The sequence below is a fragment of the Megalops cyprinoides genome, chromosome 12 (assembly GCF_013368585.1).
Source record: "Megalops cyprinoides isolate fMegCyp1 chromosome 12, fMegCyp1.pri, whole genome shotgun sequence".
Classification (NCBI taxonomy): domain Eukaryota; kingdom Metazoa; phylum Chordata; class Actinopteri; order Elopiformes; family Megalopidae; genus Megalops; species Megalops cyprinoides.
In genome coordinates this window covers 25914785-25935493 of record NC_050594.1, presented here as the reverse complement: position 1 = coordinate 25935493, position 20709 = coordinate 25914785, and the positions used below count along the sequence as shown (strand labels likewise).

General features: G+C 45.1%; 1 protein-coding gene across 3 annotated transcripts in view; it reads left to right on the top strand.

Annotated features, from left to right (window-relative positions):
- Positions 1-20709, top strand: part of daam1a (dishevelled associated activator of morphogenesis 1a) — a 79780-nt gene that overhangs the window by 42517 nt on the left and 16554 nt on the right. For all 3 annotated transcript variants that reach the window (XM_036542180.1, XM_036542181.1, XM_036542179.1), the window contains exons 3-15: positions 3518-3607; positions 12945-13016; positions 15033-15127; positions 16329-16662; positions 16931-17041; positions 17142-17245; positions 17354-17420; positions 17521-17638; positions 18019-18157; positions 19098-19156; positions 19306-19493; positions 19870-20163; positions 20421-20528. In XM_036542180.1, coding sequence (XP_036398073.1) covers positions 3518-3607; positions 12945-13016; positions 15033-15127; positions 16329-16662; positions 16931-17041; positions 17142-17245; positions 17354-17420; positions 17521-17638; positions 18019-18157; positions 19098-19156; positions 19306-19493; positions 19870-20163; positions 20421-20528 — 1779 coding nt within the window. The remainder of the gene's footprint in view (positions 1-3517; positions 3608-12944; positions 13017-15032; positions 15128-16328; positions 16663-16930; positions 17042-17141; positions 17246-17353; positions 17421-17520; positions 17639-18018; positions 18158-19097; positions 19157-19305; positions 19494-19869; positions 20164-20420; positions 20529-20709) is intronic.

Sequence of the window (20709 nt, the reverse complement as noted above, 5' to 3'; positions counted from 1 at the left end):
GAATTCATGATTTCTGAATTGACACAGTTCATGCTGAAGCTTACAGCTGAATGTTCAGTTGAGGAAGACGCATGAAGACCGTGAGGAACGACAGCTTCTCCACAGCATCACGGCGACTACTGAATCAGAGAGCCGTGAAAGCTTGTGTTGAGTGGACATGTCTGGCAGGATCGCCAAATCAAAGGCTTCAGCTCCCCCCCGTAAACACACGCCTCAAAGACCTACCCCCTCTCCCGCGGTGCCGCACACATGTCCGGATTCTGTGGAAACACAAGAATCTGCGCGCTCTGTGCTAATGATGCATCAAAACGGTGCACCAGACCGTGCCGTTCTAATTTTGCTCACCAGGCTTCCGCGGGTGCGAGCGTGTCTCGCTCCGCCGGCGTCTGATTCTCACGTTGCTTCCAGATGCCCTCGCGGTCGGGCTGCTCTCCCTGCCCCGCACACTGTACCGTGAGCTCCCCCTCCGCTGGCCGGACCAAGCAGGACCTCACGCTGGGGCCGCATCTGCAGCCATTGTGTCCGAAGCGAGCGCTGACAAAAGGCCAGAATGGAGACGTCAGACATTTTCAGTTAATTCACAGTTGGGAGGCCACTGCCCAAGGGTGGCTGGGGTTGGGTTTAAGTCGCATCAGGTCTTTTCAGTAAATGAAGCACAGTATAATAAAATACTGTTTGAGTACAGGAGGGCTTCATTTACATTTACATTTACTCATTTGGCAGATGCTTTTATCCGAAGCGACTCACAAGTGAAGCAGAGTACTACACAAGCAAAAAGCCACATAAAGGAGTCAACAATATTAGAAGCGCAGCATGAACAAGTGTCAACCATTGGCCAGACGTGGTACAAACTAACTAGTAGAGGTTAAAGCGCATGAAACCATAGACTAATTTTTTTTTAATATGGAAAACAAAGTTTACAATATAAGATACTGCTTTAGGTGATGTTGTTTCAGGTGTTCGGGTGGGCGCGGGAGAGCTGTGTCTTCAGATTTTTTCCACTTCCACTGACAGCTCAGCGCAAACACGACTCTAATGGAAATAGTCATTAAGTGTGTGACAGGCAGAGGCCCCGGGACCCATGCGGTCACTGTTGCTTATTTCGCGTTGCAACACTGTGGCGTCGGGGGGGTGACCCTTTCAACATCGCCGTGTCATAACCGGAGGCTTCCACTTGGGAGGGAAGCGGCACGTTCCCTTCTCCAGGCTGTGTGTTATTCTATGCAGGATGTTTGTTAACAGTTAGCAGTTACAGTCTCAGATGAGATTCCACTGGCGTGGTTTGTGGTCAGAAGAGGTGGGTACAGATTACACAATGAACCGCAGCTGCGTCTGGGCTGTCCCCCTTCGGTAGACAGGGCTGGAGAGGTGGGCGGTGGGATTGATGCGCACTCTGACTCCGCAGGTTATCGCAGCGTGTCCCGGTGGACAGGGGGGAAAGGAGGGTGCTGGAATCAGACAGGATGTGAGACCACCGCGGCTTCCTCAGGCATTTGTCACCGTGTGTGGGCAGCGGGGGAAATTTGTCTTCAGAGGAAATGGATAGGAAATGAACAATGTAACGTGTTGGAGAAATCCTTTTCTAAACTAGTGAATGTTGCGGTGTGGGAATGGGGGGGCCGGGTAGCATGTGGAAGAATTGCACTAATAGACCGCCAAACGCAACATTGAGGTATCAGGTCTGTGTTTTTACAGTCTGACTGAGGACACGTCTTCATGACTAATTTCATTTGGGGATTTTCACATCATAGTGGACCTTCAAGGAAGACCTTGTGATTCCTTTGATGATTTATTATGGGATATCTTTTTGGCTTAAAAAACGAAACAGAAAAAATAAATGAAAGAAAATGATCACATGCATTTGTGGGCGTCTGCAACTGCACATCACCTCTAGTATTTACTACAATCTTTACATTGCCCAGGTACTAATGTGAAAATTGCACATATTAAACATGAATTAGTGCAACGTAATAAGAATACTAAATTTCTGTCACGGATGATATTGTTGACCAATGACCCCCGTAACTGGAGCTGGGTTCATAATGAAATAAAGTCATGGGGTGAAAGTGGGGTTACACATGGGATCAGAGGGGGTTTCTTCACGCCTGCTTGACTCCCGCTGATGTCACAGCCCGCTGGAGGAGGCCCAATGCTCTGGGTAACATCAGGGTGTCTCTCTGTGCAGATCGGGGAAGAGATCTGCGATCTGGCAGTGATGCTGTCTCTCTGGTATGCATGTTTGTACAGGCTAACCCGCTAAAAGTATTTTGTTTCATCCGTGTTTAGAGCTGCGTGTTTCGCATCCGTCAAACCGCGCAGAGATTTTTTTGTTTCTTTTTTTTTTTTGTCCTCGGCTGCTTTGGTCACACTGATGTTTTTGGGGTCGCAGGGGACGGGGGTTACTGTTAATAACTCACACATGATGTTATTAACGTTGCGCCCAAACATCTGGATCGAGTTTGACCAGAGGGGGCTGCCGAGGAATGCGGCTTACTTACGTAATAGCACAGGTAATAATTTAACGATTCCGTGAACAGGACCTTGGCTGCCGCGTCTGAATAAGCGTTTCCCAGCAGCGCCCATCTTTCTCCTTAAAGATGTCAGGCTCTCCCCCACGTGGGCCGAGGACCAGTCGGAGGGCTAGTTGCTCAGCTGTGAGGGGGCTCTGAATTTGCATGCTTGTCTGAGGCTTCGCTCCAGCCTACCACAGAGTGGGAGTGGACGGCCAGAAGGGAGGGGCCGCAGCCTCGCTGGCCTTCCGTGTCAGAGCGCACACCGCAGGCACCTCGGGGAGCCCGGCCAGAGACAGAAAAACATATGTAATTACATGGCTGCGCTCCCAACCCCAAAAGTTCAAATTGTTTACAACGGCTAATAGTATGATGAGAATGTGCTTAAAATAGCAGGGCTGTGGCATTGTTTGCCTGCCAGCCACGATCTCCCGGGCGCTCAGAAACATGGAGAACAGAGAGCTTTCGGCCACTTTTGTGGCCGCGTCTCCACAACAACGCCGGGCAGCGTTTCCACATGATTCCAGCGAACACAAGCTGCTCATTCAGGAAGGGGAGAACGGAGAGGATGCTCGGCCATGGCTGGGCGCCATGCTGGGGAAAATGGCAGTGATGGGTGGGGCCTGGGACCAGACTGTGCCCTCTGCGTCTCACCTCACACCTCTTTATGACATTTTTTTTTACTCAGTTGTTCAATGACACGGAGTGGAAACATTTTTAGGTTAAAAGATAATTGGAGCAAAGAAATGTGGTACAGTGGTCAGATCGAAACTGACGTTGCAGAATCCCTGTGAATCCCTGTGAACTGTATTACTTGATATAGAGTATAGTATATATCATAATATAATATATATAAGTATATATCATTTCATTGTTTTCATAGCACTAAATTATTTAATAAGTGACTGTAAACTTTGGTGTCATCTTTTCCCCAAAATGAACATTTGGCTGGTTAATTAGTGGGTTAGAAGATCTCTGACATGTTCTTCTGTTGTTTATCCATCCAGGATGAGCTTGACCTCACAGAGAAACACAGAGAGGCCATGTTTGCCCTCCCAGCAGAGAAGAAATGGCAGATATACTGCAGTAAAAAGAAGGTAAGGACATGCTGACACCGCAACTCCAGACCCCAGGCAGAGAACACTGCAAAGTCACAGAATAAGTGAAGAGAAATGAGTGAGGTCCAGTCTGGGGTTCTGCCTCTCCCCAGCACAACCCTGTGCACAACCTAACCTTTACTTTGAGATTTTCTGAATGTGTGTGTGTGTGTGTGTGTGTGTGTGTGTACAGTATATAGAGCACAAATTCCTGCCCGAGTGGGAAGTATTTCCACAGTGACTAAAACAAATGAGCTGTTTTTTCTTTTGGGGGCAGCGTGGGGAGCGAGTGCAAAGCAAACCCTCTGTAGTGAAAGGGCTCCTTTATCACTTGTGCCAGACAAAGCCCTCGGCCCTCGAAGCCCCCTCACTCAGATCAAAGCCATCGGTTCGTGATGCCTTCTGATGGGAACTTACTTCACCTAACTTTGGGGAGTTGTTTTCTTTAATGGACACATTTCCTGGGAAACATCTCATCTGTCACGGCCGTAGTGCATAAATCTTTCAGCGAACGGAGCGGCCTGTGATATTAATGTGCCTTGTTCATATCTCAGACGTAAATGTAATCCAAACAAGAAAGTTTTAACCATTGAAGTATTACGTGCATTTCAGTGCACAAAGGCAGTGGCTGTGCCTAAAGTGGGCCGACGTTTAAACAGTTCTGTCTGTAAGTGAGTATCAATCTCCCTGGTTCCCACTTTATAAGGCTCATTAAGAGATCTGGCCTAACGAATTATGACTGTTGCCACAGAGACAGCTGAGGCAGCTGGCACTGACCAATCAGCAGCTGTCTGTCCCATGGCCATTGAGTGGCATGGCTCAAGGCCACTGGCAGGTGCAGGATATCCTGAGCCAAAAGCACTCCCCAGATACCACTTCAGCGTATCCCACAATGCAACGTGACACAACATCCTGTCATTAACTCCAGGTGGCATGCCAAAGGAAATCAGCACACATACAAAATGGCTAATACAAGCAGTGGAACCAGACTTGCCTGGCCCGGGGTGAGAGATCATGAGGTCAGCAGAATTGCTCCAGCGCTATGTTCTGTTCCTCTTCCTCCGCAGAGGCCAAGCTACAGTTGTGCATCTGCGCCAACCGGCCTAAATTAACATGCTGGGTTATGTTAAGAGATGCTGCAGAGTGAGAGGTGTTTTCAATAGGAAATGCTTGCAGTTTTTGCTTGCAAGGTAATTCCCTCTTCTGGTTCCAAACACAACATTCTCTCTGGTTTGAAGCTGGGTCCCTCTTGGGCCCAGCCAGTGAGCAGCATCTGTTAGTAATCTTTCTGGATTTAAAACTAAAGGATTTTGAGACAATGAACTACAGGGCCATGCGAGGCATTTGTCTACAGTAATCTGTATATGTGTGTGTGCGTGCCTGCGTACACATGCATGTGCAGGTACACATGTGTATATATGTGTGTGTTTGTATGTGTTATCTGATGTGTGTCTGATTGTCTGTGTGACTCCACTTTTCCATAGGTAAAGTAATAGATGGGCCAGTAGTCAGATTGTAAGGGGAAACTCAGAGCTTTATTTTGCATTTTCAAATATCTGCTTGGGCTCCCAGTGCTCTCTGATCTTGAGGAAATGAGATTCGGTCTGCATGTTTGCAAGCTAAATAATGAACTCTTTCTACTACTGATATTGTACTTCATGTTACAGTCCTGAAAAGGGCATTCAAACAGACCTTGACATATAAATGCACCCCACTCCTCTCCAAACCTTACATTCTCTTGGTGTTGTTTTTCTTCTCCAAGACCTAAAATATGAACATCATTGTCAGGTTACAGGTATAATCAAGACAGTTAGAGCAATTCCTGTTGGGTGGCTGTTCTGCTTGTTTACTGTCAGGGGAGAAACCCCTCAGAGAAGTGTAGCTTCATTGGGCTTGTTCTGGAGGAGTTGCAACTGCTTGCATCTGCTTTTCTCAACATGTTTGCAGCATGAGCTGTTTGCATTTGGCTGCTTAGCACTGTTTTTTGTGTCTGATAAGATCATTTTTCACTTCCATCATGAACCTCTGAGAGTAGCTGAATTTTAGGATTTTTCTGTGAAATTTTACAGAATTAAACTGTGCTAACGTCACACACTAGTGATGACTAATTTGGTTGAATTCCATCACTGTACCTAATAATGTCCCCTGGTTATGTACAGTACAGTTATGTATGTTCAGCTGAGAGCATATAGTAAGACACCTCTTTAATCTAGTGATTTCGTCATGACATCTGTGATTTATCTACATGTGGACAGACGTGTAGTAACAAAAATGTCAGGATCTTTGGGGAGGCAGAATTCTGTGCATTCCAGTGATATGGCCTCTCAGTGCATGAATGTTTTCATCATAAACCCGAATTTAAGGTCGCTGAATTTGTATGACCAGGTGGTGTCCCTCTGATGAAAAAAAGAAAAAAAAAAAACACACATGTTAGATGTATGCCCCCACAGCTGAATTTCCTGGTCCAGTCATGTGATAAGAACATGTTTTGCCACGCTCCAAACAATTTAGGCTTCTGTGCTGTGTCACACCTACTTAATGAAATTATTTGTTATCCATTGTAAATATTGCATACACATGCACACATGCCATGTTGATTTATACTGACCCAACAGACTTTCTGGCTGGCAAGAGAGAAGCATGGGGTGGAGCTTTATTTTGGCACAGAGTAGTTATAGAGGAAGAGAATAGGTGCACTAACTATGGCAGCAACGTGTATTCTTGTACTGGTCCATTGGTGTGAGTGCTGGCTTTTCCAAAGCAGCAGATATGTAACTTTCACCCTGAAGGGTATTTCTTTAAGACAGGAATTTGTTGTGCTGTTTTTCATATGTGTGCAGAGTCACCCAGTGCTATGGACATTGTTCTTGAAAAGATCAAAAGCATCAATATTTCTCCCCAGAACTTCAAAGCTCTTATTGCACGGCATTCTTTCAGCAGTGGGAATGTTTTTCTCGATTTACAGCATACATAACTAAAGATGGGCATCAGATGCGGTGTGGCTAGAGTCTGGTGTCAAAACAGGAGGGGACAAGTCTTCACAACAGAGAGGTGGAGGAGAACATAAGTAGAATATTTTTATTTCCCAGGAGGGAAAACAGTCACTTGTGAGTTAGTGTTGAAGATCCTCCTCTGGTGTTTTGAAGCCTTTGGAAAAGAGACAGAAAGGGCTGACCTGGTTTTGGTCAGTGCTGTGTGGTATAGGTGAGCAGTGTCAATGATGTGTCAGATTTTGCTCAGCACAGCAGCTAAGCAGGATGAGTGATATCACTGAGCTGTTTTTCTCAACACTAAGTGGTGTTGGTGAGCAAAGTGAGTTATCGGACTGTGTGGTTTTGATCAATGCTGTATATTGTTGACGGGCAGGGCGGGTGATTAGATTGTATTGTTTTGGTCAGCACTATGTGGTGTTGTTGATCAGGGTGAGTGATAGGGCTGTGTTTTTTTTTCAGAGCTCTATGGTGTGGGTTGGGTGGGGTGAGTGAAAGGGCCGCATTGTGTGGGAGTCGAAGAGTTTTCTCTTTCACACAGGGATTATTAGAAGATGACAGCCCCATGTCACATTTCACGTGCAGTCATGACTGCTGACCTCATCCCCATTACCGACGCCCCCGTCTCAGGCACTTTGATCCCTCCCCCGTTTTGTTGACCTCATGCTCGCGTCCCGGGATATGACCCTCCGATCCATCACCCGTTCCCAACAGCCACCTTTGTCCTTCATATGGGCCCCAAATCAGCATCCCTCAGCCAAGAGTCTGTCTCTGATAGGCTAATGGGTTTGCAAGGCTTACATGTAGGGCTACATGCAGAACTGGTCCACAGTAGATCTCTTAATATTACATCTCTTAATCATTACTGTAACCTCCTTCAACAGTAGGTCAAAAGGAGGCACTTGTAGGAGAGGTCTCGCCATGGTTTAATACCAGCCATGTTTGGAGCAGTATGCTCTAGGAGCCCTGTGGGGGAAAACATCCCTCTCCAGCCTGAAGATGGATGGGCCGAGGCCTAACACCAGCACAATCAAAACTCACATTCTTGCCACATGTGCAGCTTCAGTATTTATGTCTTCTTGACATGACTCCCATTTTTTTCCCCTCCACGAGTGTTAACAAGTCTGGGGTTTTGGTTGAAGGGAGGAGCACGTGAGGCCGACTTGTCCCATCATATCTCTCTGACTGGAGTATTAATCAGCTGCAGATAACAGAGAGGCGCAGGACCCTGGACTGGGGCGTATGCTTGAGCCCCCCCTGCTCAGCCAGAAGGGTCTGCAGATCACACTTTGGAGTTTGCTTTGTGGGGGTGGGAGAGTAGGAGGGTTCAGGGGCGGGGTGACAAACCGCACACAGATGTTTTTTCTCAGTGCTGCCAGCAGTGACGTCAAAGTCATAAATCCGGCTCTTAATGCGACCTGTCGATTGACGTGCAAGCTTGTCACCTCATGTGCACATTGCCGAAGCTGAGTAGGCACGGCACTCCCATTCACTTTATTCCAGTCAGCTTGGATGTGTCCCACTCACTCATTCCCCATTTAGACATCCTCTTTTAAAATGGAGTGGTAGGCTGTCCGAATCCTCAGGATGGCCTACCAGAAAATCTGGAATATGCTTGCAAAAAAATACATTTTTCTTTTCCCTCTATAACTTGCCAACACTTGATGGCAGTTCTCTTTGACATTAAGAATCAATTTAGCTGACAAACAGTGTTGCTGGCATTTGGACAGGCGGTGTTGATTTATTGAAAAGTTTAGTTAAACATTTTCCTGACCATTACTAAGCCTGTGAAGATTGCAGTAAACATGGAGGACCCAATTAAGCTGGCTTGGCTTGCTTGTTTTCTCTCCTTTGTTGGGATCTTTTGGAAGGTTTTGGAGTGTGGGCAGATAAAAGCGACCTGATCTCTCTTGGGCGGGATATCGTCCCTGTTCAGTGAGCAGCAAATTAAAACTGCTTACCTAACCACACCTGCTGTGACCCAATTAAGACACTAATTACGAGTCGTCTGGGGACTTTCGATGGAGTGGAACTAGGGTGCCGGTCTTGGAAAAGTAAATGAAAAATTCTCATTGCCCTCCTTCTAGCAAAGAGAGGGAAATAATGAAAGAGATAGATGTTTGGACCGACAGATTTGAATGCTGAGGAATCTGAGTTTTCTTCCTTCTTTGTATAACGCCCTAGCATGTTTGCCTACAGAAGTCCCTAGTTTATCTGGAAGATGGTTAAGATTTATTATGCATATGGCAAGGCTCCAGTATATATTTCAGCACAATTAATTTCTCAGCATAGCTGGAGAGAAATAAATTCATAAAGCAGGCGTTGCAGGGAAATATGTGGGGGTGTTTTGTTTGGGGTAGGAGGCACCCCCCCACCACCACCACTCTCAATTGTTTTGCCTTGAGTAGAGTTAGAGGAATCAGACTAATAATGTGGACTCAGCAGCCAGGCTGGCTCAGACCCAGCTGGGCTTGGCACCGCTCTCCAGAGGCCTCAGTCTTACTCAGAGAACGCTTTGAAAGAAAGGGGAAATGTTCCGGCTTCCAAAACAAACAGGAAGGCCTCCCCTCACAGGTGCTGCTTTAGTTTTTGGCAGGTCACTGGTGGAGTGGCCAGACCTCACCGCTTCAGCCATGGCTGTCTTCTTACAGAACCATACCCCTACCACCACCACCTCAAGCTCCCATGGCTAGTGTATCTGACAGCCATTGTGACTTGGATATGCCTTTCTAATAAACATACTTTCTCTGAGTTGGAAGATTTAATCCTGAGCTTTCAGTTGCTCTCTCTGCCTGAATGGACTGGATGTTTAGTTTGGCTGTGTTTAACAGAACAGATGAGGTAATGTTTAAGACCACTGATCTCCCCAGTTCCAATCAGTCAAGTCAATCAAGTCACTTGCTTTGAAGGCACAGTAGGAAGTACGCATGGTAGTCAGAAGAGATGGTTAAAGACTGCATTGAGCTTTGTTGTGGCACACTGTCATTGATAATTTTACATTCCAAACAGTGTCTGTGTATTGTCTTTTCATTAGAAAGTGGCTGTTCTAGTATGTCCTGGCAGAATGCTTCTGTAGCTCTGTGACTTCAGGAGGTGAACCTGAGGTTCCCCTCAATTACACTCACACCAGTACTGCTGTCTTGATGCATCTTCTCCTATTTCTTGGTAAAGGAGGAAGGCTGGTGTGAAATTGCCATCAGAACCAAAGAAGCAGCCATTTGTTTAGCCTGCTGAAATGCAGACCTATCTCTGAAGTGGTTTGAGCAATCCTTCTTTCTCCCTCCCGTTGTCATCCATTGTCAGGACCTCATCCCAGTCTGGTACTGTAGTCTGTACTGAAGAAGCAGACCACCTCCCCAAATACCAGTTTTATGCCACCATGATATATGTATGTCAAACCTCTGCCCTAGGTTGGGTGAATCCAATTTTGAAAGATGCAATTTGAGGTTCCCCACAGTTGGCTGTGCAGAGGGAGCTTATCAAAATATCCTGAAACATTGCAGATCATAAAGAGACTTCAGGATTTAAGAAGCCAACAGCCATTGCTGTTGACTGTTTATGGTATCGAACTGGAATGTTTTTTTTTATAAATTACAAATCATGAATTTTATAAATGATATCATTTGTTCTAAATTACTTGCTTGTGATAGGGCATTGTGTGTGTGTGTGTGTGTGTGTGTGTGTGTGTGTATGTATGGGGGTTGTGTGGAGGTCTGTGCATATGGGAGGATGTCTGCTTGAGCTCCTGAAAAATACGCTGGAAACCCCAATCACTTTGTTCCAACCCCATTACTAGAGGGTGAAAGGGTAATTTGTTTTCTCTTGTTTTCACAAGACGGCCGAGGAGTTAGAGGTGCCATGGCAGACCCGTGTTTACCCAAGGCTTGGCGGGATGCAGTTCAAAGACAGCTCTGAATGAATGGCACAGGGTTAATTCAAGGGCAGTGTGACATCTCTGGGGACCATGTATCTGGCCTACTGTATCTCAGGAAGTCATGTAGTGCATACTATGGAAAAAGGAAAAAAAAACACTGCAGACACTATTGTAGGTGAATAGAATTCTAAATTTTGATGTTCAAATGTTCAAACAAAATGAGACATGTCAGTGAAAAAAAAAATGAATCTGATCTCCATGGGACTTGTGAATGAAAATGTTTTAGCTGTTAATAGCTCTTGTATGCAGCATTTGTACCGTGATATATAGTTAATGATAATAAATGAAGTAAATAAAATCGTTTAGAATAAAGAGGTGCATGACAATATCCATAGCCTCTCCAGCGCTGTCCTTGTTGTTATAACTTGGTCAGCTCTCCAGCTCTTCTCCCCGGAGACCAAATCAATTTGTCATAATCCAACTGTAATATTATAAATAAATTGCATAATTTGCAGAAGACTGCTATAAAACAAAGGTCCTGCTGGTTAAAATCTTGGAAACTGTTAATGAAGTGTGCTTCCCTTGGTTGCCAAGTCATTCAACCTGATGATCTAGCTTATTCTGGCAAAGTTGTTCTCCTGAATGCATCTCTTCTCCTGCAAGCCTCACATTGAACTCTGAATTAAAGAAAGCCAGCTCGAAATTGCTCTGCAAAATTGCATTGTTTCCCAGCCATTGATTCTGTAGAGTGTTTAAGAACTCCGTCTGTGAAGAATTTGTCTCTGGGAAAATCATTAAAAAAAAACAGCGTAACTAATGTCTTCTCAAAATTTCATTTAACATCTTGGCCTTTTGCCAAAACCTAAAACAAAAGAAAAATTACTTCTGATCCCACACTAGAAATTCATTTTGGCCGCCAGACTCAGATTGTCGCAAAAACAGAAGGGGCTGGAAGTGACAGGACTTAGGATTGCTGTTTATATTCTCGGTTTGTAAAGTGAGTGCTCAGCACTCCCAGATGCTGGTCTCTGTGGCTGTGGTCAGAGAAGCAGGCTGATGGCAAACGCCATAGAGTGGGCAGGGAAAGGGCCTCATTAGATTATAGCGGTGGAAGGCAGCTGTGGACAGGTGTGGCGAGGTCGGCTGGTTCTCTGGTCAGCCTCCAAGCCCCCCGGTTCCGTGGCATGGAGCAACAACGCCGCGCTGGACGCCCGCCGCCCCTTTCCCCGGGCGTTCTGGGGAGACGGAGTGTGAAACGCGGCAGCATTGTCTCATTAATGCGCTCCACTGTCAGTGGAGTAAGCGCTCATGCAATTAAAGGACACTTGATTAGTTCTGAGGGAAACAAGCCCCCCAGGCTTTGTCCCTCTGTGTCCCGGCTGTGTGTGGTGCTGGAAGGAGGTGGCGGGGGCGGGTTGTGTGAGAGGTGGAAAGTGGAAGTGTCCCACATTGTAGAGCCGTTACGCTTGAATCGAGGCTTTCTTCTTTGCGCTGGGTTTCGGATGGCCTGCTTGTATCCTGATGTGCCACCATTGTGCCGATTTAATGCGAAACAGAAAAGCCGATTTGGAAGGAGAAACATGAAGGCTGTTTGGAATAAGCTTTTTTTTTCATTTATTTACAAATCTCTAAAGCTTGAGATTTTCCTCTGCAACCAGAAGGAATCTGAGGCCATATGGCCTTTGAGTTCAAGCTTTCCTTCTGCTCTTTTTTTTGCTTTGCTCTGCCAGTGATCTCAGTGTAACTTGACTATAAACTAGGAATGTTTTCTGTGTTGGCGCATGTGAACTTCTCACACTGTGATGGATCTTGCACTTGTGAGAGTGCATGCGTGTGTTCTTATGTATGTGCATGTTTGTTAAGTAGGCCATCTCCCTGCTGGATCCTTTTCACACATGATAAATGACTACGCGGAATGTTGCAGTTATTGTCTTTCTCATGTGATTGCAGCAGTGGCATGGGAATTCTGAAATTCAGCGTTGTCTCATTCTGCTGATGGTTCTCTCATTTTGCTGATCTTGGACGACAGATATAGGGATTAATGCACAAATGGGGAGATCAGTATGGACTGGCACCCACTCCTCGATTTGCATGGCTGTCGTTGGAAAAGGGATGTGCTCCCTTATAGCCAAGTATGACATAAAGGGCCAGACTGTAAGTTACGACTATAAAGATGGGCCTGTAGATAGCTTTATTTCTCAGTCCAAGAACTCCCACAACTAACTTAACACATTGCTTTATTGTTCCTCCAGTGACACGGAGAGCCCAGAGTTCCCAGCAAGGGCTGCTTTGCATGCCTGTGTTGGGATACTGAAATGATGGAGGGAGGGAGGGGAGTCGTACCATGGTCCAAATTATTTTGCATGATTTACACATATTTTTTTCAGCAGTTTTTAACAAGTCTCTGAAGACAGAAAACATAGCTTTGAGTCTCTCCTGAGTACTAATTCCCCCAATCTGTTTGTTATTCCAGGAACAGGAGGAAAACAAAGGGGCCACCAGCTGGCCTGAGTACTACATTGACCAGTTGAATTCCATGGCGGCTGTAAGTATAAATTGTCATAATAGTGGAATACTCTGACCCACGGAGCAAATCTATTGCTGTTCTGGGCTGCTCTGGGCCTGTCATTAGAGAGCTATGTGATTTGTAAGCTTGTTGTATTACATTGTCCATTTAATAGTCTCTGTCATTTTATAGGCATTTTCCCCTGTAGCCGCTAATTGGCTTATTACACAAAATTTGAGGAAAATTAAAGAAATTACAGCTATTTGGAAGTATAAGATTAATGTATTTCACTGTTGGACCCCGACCACGCTTTGCCACAGGCAATACCGCTGGTGGGTTTTTATGGTGAAGCATATCCCACACATCCGTAAACAACAGTAAAGCATCTATAAAAATACCTCAGGTGTTAGTGCCAAAGGTAAACACAATAACAGACAGGACGAATTTACACATCTGTGACATGCTTGTTTGGTTTATCAGTCAATTTAGTGGGTATGAAGATTGAGAGCTGATGGAGGGAATCAGAGTTGCAGTGTTTGTTGTCGGCTTCATTGCCTCGAGACACTACATCCTCAGGCAAATAATGATTCACACACAATAAAACCGTCAGACTGAAGCACTTTTGCAGTCACTCGCCATCTTACTGGGTCCTCCACTGGGCTTGTTCAGATTGTTTGACGTTGAATATTAATATTTCACATTTGACTAGATCGTGTAATCATCACAGAGAGAAAGACCAAGGCAGGAAAGAGAAATGGAGAGAACAACTGTTTAGGTCTTATTTAGTTTAGCATACAGCCAGGGTCTGAATTCAGGTTTGTAGTGCACAAATAGATGGTTCTTGTAAAGGAATATTTTTACAAGCAGCTAACTAACTTCAAAGCAATCAGTCATAAGCATTTAGCTTAATGGAATCATAGAGAAGTTATAGAAACAATGCCAAATGTCATTTGTGTTGTCTTGGATAACATTGATGTTTATCATATTAAAGTAAGGTTTCTCTGCCATAAAGATTAGATTAAGTCTTCTGTTCTATTATTGAGGCTTTATCTGAGTTTGTCATGAGTGTTTCATGTAGTAATGATCAAAACTAATGTGCTCACTAGCTGTTCCCTTGTGGTGTGTTTGTGGTAAAATGTATTATTTATACTTTCCAGCTTGACAGGTGGGAGACATGAGTGAATGTGCTGGGTGCCAACCCATGACATAAATATAATATCAAAGGTTATTCAAGACGATGAGTATAGGGTTGCCTATCTGTCTTGCCCTGACAAGCCCAACAGACTTAGCACGTCAGAAGGGCTTTCGGCAGGCTGTCAAAAAAGTCCTGTTGAAATCTGCTTAGGGTTTGAGTCGTCTCGTTGAGCGAGCATGAATTCAATAACACAATCAGTGACCCGCCCTGTAGAATAACAGTAATTAAGCATAGCGCCTGACACACGCATGGGTGTTGCATTCATTTTTTTCCAAGCAGCGGGCTGAGGTTTTCCCCTTCCGCAATGACTGCGCGGCCTCAGAAAACAAACTCAAACAAGCTCAGCTGCTTGTGCCACAAGTTTGGAGTTGGCCAACACCACTGTAAAGGGCTGATGGATGGGGGTGAAAGGGAGGGGGGTGCGGAACGTGTGCCTCTAGCCCCGCTCTCACTCCCCGGTTGTTGACATCATCCTGGGAGATGTCTAGCAAGGACTGCAGGGTCTTATTTATGTATTCCCATTCAGGGGAGAGGGACAGAGGGCAAGTCCGCAGTCAGCCCTGCCTGGCCTCTAAGCACAGTGTGTACCACACTCCAGGAACTGAGCTTAACTGCTCTGTGGACGGGGATCAGCCACTTTTATTGAGAGAGAAGGAAATTTATCAGCAGAAGACAAATAAAAAGAGCTTGTGGCCTGAGGTTTCGGATGCAGCGCTTGACTGGTCATAGCAGGGACCCATGTGTTACTATGCAGGGTTATGACCTGGAATCAAACCACCTCACAATTTGTCAGTGCAGGCCATGGTGGAACCGTTGGAATGGAATGTTGTGTGAGAAATCCATTATTTTATGACTAACAGAGGAAGACTCTCCTTGCCCTGGAAAAGGAAGATGAAGAGGAGAGGAACAAGACAATTGAGAGCTTGAAGACAGCTTTACGGACACAGCCTATGAGGTATTGTATTAGTAAGCGGAATAAAACACCCCAAGACCTCAGTATCATACTAAACCATGACTCTAATGACTGCCATACAATAAACCATGTCCAAAAAGGCCGAGTCATGTGAAACATTGTCTTTGGACTTGGAAGAAGACTGTAGGCATTATTCTTGAGCTATTCTAGGGGCTCCTCTATGGGATGGTAGAGTCCAGCAGCAGTAGCATGCGTTACCACACAGGTTTACTGTGAGCTGATGGCATGTGTACTGGTCAAGTACTGAAGTATTGCAGTTGTGTTTTTAACAAAAATTAAGACCAGTCTCCAGTGTCATATGATCAAAATGGTTTAATGTAACCAAACTGCTTTGTTTATATGTATGCGCATACATATGTATATTAGATACAGTCAAATCATGAACCTCCATATACTCCATTGTATTTGTTTTAAACAGGGTTCAGTGAGTTGGCTGTAAACTATGTTATGAAAAAGCACACAGAAACACAGTGTTAATTCAGTATGCTCAGGGCGTTCCAAGGCCATTTATTAAAAGTTGAATGGCCTAATTTATGATTAATCATGGGGTGGCGTTCAATAGGCTCAGTCCTTCATTGAACAATTAGTTACCACTTCCCGTTCTGAAAAGAACTTCATAAATAACATAGCACTACACCAGAAGCCTGCTGGTTACTTCATCACACAAGGAGGGTAATAAGTCTCCCTGCTTTCAAAGGCCTTCTGTATGCAGTCTGTGTGCTTAAGAGTTTAAGTTGACTCTCCCCATTCATCTCTTCACCTCTGGTGTCATGTCAGCCAGTCACTGATTGCTTTTTCTCCTGCCTCACCCTCCCTGCTGTATTGTGGTAGATGAGTAAATAATGACATTTATCTTCTGTATTTTGAACATTGCAGAAATTATATCAAATGTGCAACCCACTAGCTGACCATAAATTGTATGCTCAGTAAGCAGTGGGCTTTTACTTGTCAGAGATCCATTGGTCCTATTTCAACCCAGTATGACCCTTTGGTTTGTGAATACTGATCAGCAATTTAGTCAGTTTTTTCATGTAATCTGACCCAATTTCACCCATTTTGCGATAAAGCTCTGTTGATATGCCAGCCAGTGGTAAATGCAGCTCCCTGGTATAAGAACAGGAATGTTATACCAACGCACAGAATTTTCTGATTTATCTCTTCCTTCCTGATGTTTATCCCTCAGGTTTGTGACCAGGTTCATCGACCTGGACGGGCTGACCTGTATAATGAACTTCCTGAAGAGCATGGACTATGAGACCACAGAGTCCCAGATCCATACCTCCCTTATCGGCTGCATCAAGGCGCTGATGAACAACTCCCAGGGCCGCGCCCACGTTCTCTCTCACCCTGAGAGCATCAATATCATCGCCCAGAGCCTTAGCACGGAGAACATCAAAACCAAGGTGGCCGTGCTGGAGATCATGGGCGCCGTGTGCCTGGTGCCCGGCGGGCACAAGAAGATTCTGGAAGCAATGCTGCACTACCAGAAGTTTGCCTGTGAAAGAACGCGCTTCCAGGTGCCAAACCAACTCACTGCTACATTCTGAGTAAAGTTTTTTCACCAGTGCTTCAAGGAATGTGTGACCTTGGTTGATTTTTTTCTGTTTCCAATGAGCCACTTTTACAGTTCAAAAGAAGCTAAATGACTTCTGACTCACTGGAGTCTAACATTTGTGCTCCCTGTAGAAATGTTGGGTGTGATGTTAAAGTCAACACAAACTCTGTGACCTGGTCCAAACGTCAACACTTGACCTTCTGATTGAAGCCATTTTCTTTTCTCTTCAGACCTTGCTGAATGATCTGGACAGGAGTACAGGGCGGTACAGGGATGAAGTGAACCTGAAAACAGCCATCATGTCCTTCATCAATGCAGTCCTCAGTCAAGGAGCTGGGGAGGTGAGAGCTTACCCTTCTCACTCTGTGTTCACACGCTCTCAAGTGCTCATCCTGTCCATCTCAAGTACTCTAACTGTAAACTGTTAATGTGGGATTGCAGCTAAGCCTGGAGTTTCGAGTCCATCTGCGATACGAGTTCCTCATGTTGGGCATCCAGCCAGTTATAGATAAACTGCGATCACATGAAAACTCCACGTTAGATCGGTGAGTTAGTCCTTGTGCCTTGGCCTCAGTCCCAATTGGAGGTCACACAGCTCATGTGCTGAATTCCCCCTCTTAACTCGGTCTGACCCCCTTGCGTTGCAATTGCAGGCACTTGGATTACTTTGAAATGCTGAGAAACGAAGATGAACTGAGTCTGTCGAAACGGTTTGACACTGTAAGTCCCTTCCTACATTGAACTGTTCTGAGTTTGCTGAAATTCCCCTCTCTGTAAAACCCGATTTTCTGAGGTCACTGTTTTTTTTGGTTTGGTTTAGGTGCACATAGACACTAAAAGTGCTACCCAGATATTTGACCTCATCCGAAAGAAGATGAACCACACAGAAGCATATCCGCACTTTATATCCGTCTTACACCACTGTCTCCTCATGCCTTGTAAGTACTTCCTGTAGGTTATTTATCATGATATAGTATACAGAATATTGATATTGTCAGTTAAAATTCAGCAGAGTGACCTGTGTAGAGACAGAGGGTATTGTATTTCAGAGAATCTCTCTTGCCATTAGAATTGGACTCTAATTCTCTCTGTAGGGGATGAGACTTGGGTAAATAAGATTTGTGAGGCCCAGCTCCAAAAACAGCTGTGAGCCCTCTTTCAGTCACGGATCAGGAGCTGATGGCTGTCTCCGCTCCACAAGGGTTTGGTCTCCTGGGTCTCAGAGTCTGAAAATCCAGCAGTGCGGTGACTCTTCACCTCTTGGTAGCTCTTCTTCGTCTCCTTTTGGAAAGCTGACGGCGGTGTTTGTCCTCCACAGACAAGAGAAGTGGGAACACGGTGCAGTACTGGCTGCTGCTTGACCGCATTGTGCAGCAGATTGTCCTGCAGAACGACAAGGGTCAGGACCCTGACGTCACACCACTGGAGAACTTCAATGTGAAGAATGTGGTCCGAATGTGAGTGATTGAAAGTGCTGTCAGGGCAGGGTATTTACAAAAACCCATGTGTCTGGATTTGAGCAGCTCTTTTGATAGATATGAGCCTTCTGTGATATTTATTCTTGTAATGTAAATGTTTACTTGCCCTTAAAGTTTTCCTGGCCATTATTTTCACAGCAAAAATGTATGGATAAATCACAGGATTATCCTTGTTTCACCAGATTTTTTTTTCCCCACATTGCACTTTGAGGGTCTTTGAGGAAAATGAGTCAGTCCCACAAAGCTGATTCTGGAAATTGAGGGTTTTGTCTTATGCAAGTCCTACAAAACATGTTTTTATTTCACTGTCAGTGTTGTATTCGGTAGGTTAGTAATGGCATTGATGACACTGCCAATGACATTTGTCCTGTGATTATACCATTGTGGGTAACTAAAACCATAAACAATTATTTTTTCAAGGACATCCAAATTTCATGCTTTCCTATCCAGGCCGTTACAGAGTATGACATTATAGAATATAATTTGAATGTTTTTTAAATCATCATCTGGAAACCCTAAGCCTTTAATACAGCCCACAAATCGGACTGTCATTCAATGGATTAGTTAGGGGTCATTAATATTTTGTATATATAAAAATGCCAATCTAAATCCTTAATCTGGAATAAAATGTCTTTTAATTGTTTTGGTGTTAGAATGTGAATTGGCTAAATTCACCATAAAAACAATATTAACATTTTTTTTTCTCCAGATTTTATTCGTGAGCCAAAATCAGAGCCAGTGACTCTGGGGAGTTATATATTTCTTGCTGCCATTATTGATAAATAAAACATGGCATATATAAATGAACAGAACTAATAATACTCTACTGGTAGAATGAGGGCTGGTATTTCAGGGATAAATATGAGTATATGACATTTGCTTCAGAGGTTCACCCAGTTTTTCTTCTAAACCCGCACAGGCTGGTCAATGAAAATGAAGTCAAACAGTGGAAAGAGCAGGCAGAAAAAATGCGAAAAGGTTGGTTGATTAACTGTCTTGAATTATTGTTGTTCCTCTGGGTGTACCATGCCCAATATGCCCACCCAAAATGAAAAGGTTTGAGGTCCCCCTAGTGAGGACCTCCATGCCGGGCCACCCCCTGTCAACTCTGTCCTCTGGCCCCGCAGAGCACAACGAGCTGCAGCAGAAGCTGGAGAAGAAGGAGCGGGAGTGCGATGCCAAGACGCAGGAGAAGGAGGACATGATGCAGACCCTCAACAAGATGAAAGAGAAGCTGGAAAAGGAGAGCAGCGAGCACAAGCTTGTCAAGCAGCAAGTGGCGGACCTCTCCTCCAGGCTTCACGAGCTCTCCACCGTACGTCGCGCTCCCACAGTCGTCTCTGCCTGGATGAAAGAGCTTGATACAGTCACACTTAGCCAGTCCTTTAGCAGTGAGAAGATGTACACTGTCCATTTTTCCTATTCAGTGAATGACAGGCCGATAAATATGATGATAACCTTTGGCTATTGAAAAAACAGTCATTAGAGAGTCATATTTTGAAAGAGAATTTTTGAAAGAGATATTAGACATTCCAGTGGATTATGTATTAAACATGAGAGTGTGTAATTGTTATTGGCTAAATGGTTTTATTCTCGCAAATCCAAACTGTTCTGTCACTGTAGTACTTTGCAGGCCACACTTGATGGAGACTGTGTCTGTCTTACCTGGAGTGTATCTCTCCTCTTTGCAGAGGCCAAACCCTAGCATCCCCGGGGGCCCTCCCCTGATACCAGGAGCCCCGGGCGGCCCTCTACCTCCTCCTCCTCCACCTGGTGGCATGCCTCCTCCCCCTCCGCCTCCCCCGGGAGGAGCCCCTCCACCCCCGCCCCCTCCGCCAGGAGGACCTCCTCCACCCCCGGGACTCCCTCCTTTTGGTGGGGTGCCTCCTCCCCCTGGGGCGCCCATGGGACCGGCCCTCAAAAAGAAGAACATTCCCCAGCCATCCAACCCTCTGAAGTCCTTCAACTGGGCCAAGCTGGCTGAGGTGAGAGCTATTGAAATAAGCAATCAGGAAGTTCCTGCAGATTGGAAGCCAAAACTTGACAAGTGTTATTGATGTTTCATTGTTGAATTGCTGTATACCAGGTTTTGCAGAACTTTAATTGCAGAACTTTTCAAAGCAGCCAAACCCATATCCTTCAAATGTGGTTTTTAGAGCATGTAGTTGGCAACTTCTTTTCAGCCATTACAGTGTTGATGGTTATTGAAGTGAGTGTTGTGTAATTTGATATTTACCCACAGAATAAGCTGGAGGGAACTGTGTGGACAGAGGTGGATGATATCAGGGTTTTCAAAATTCTAGACCTGGAAGATATTGAGAAGACCTTCTCAGCTTACCAGAGGCAGCAGGTAGAGTATGGTGCTGGTACAAAAGAGTTGGTCCTCAGCCATTCAGGGAACACAGTCGAAAATGTCCCTCTGTTCTCCCTGTTTTAGATCATTAGAAGGAATAATGCATGGAACATGAATGCTATCCTGAGAATGTCACAATGCTGTTCTAGCAAGTGTAACAGCTCATCTGGTAAACACA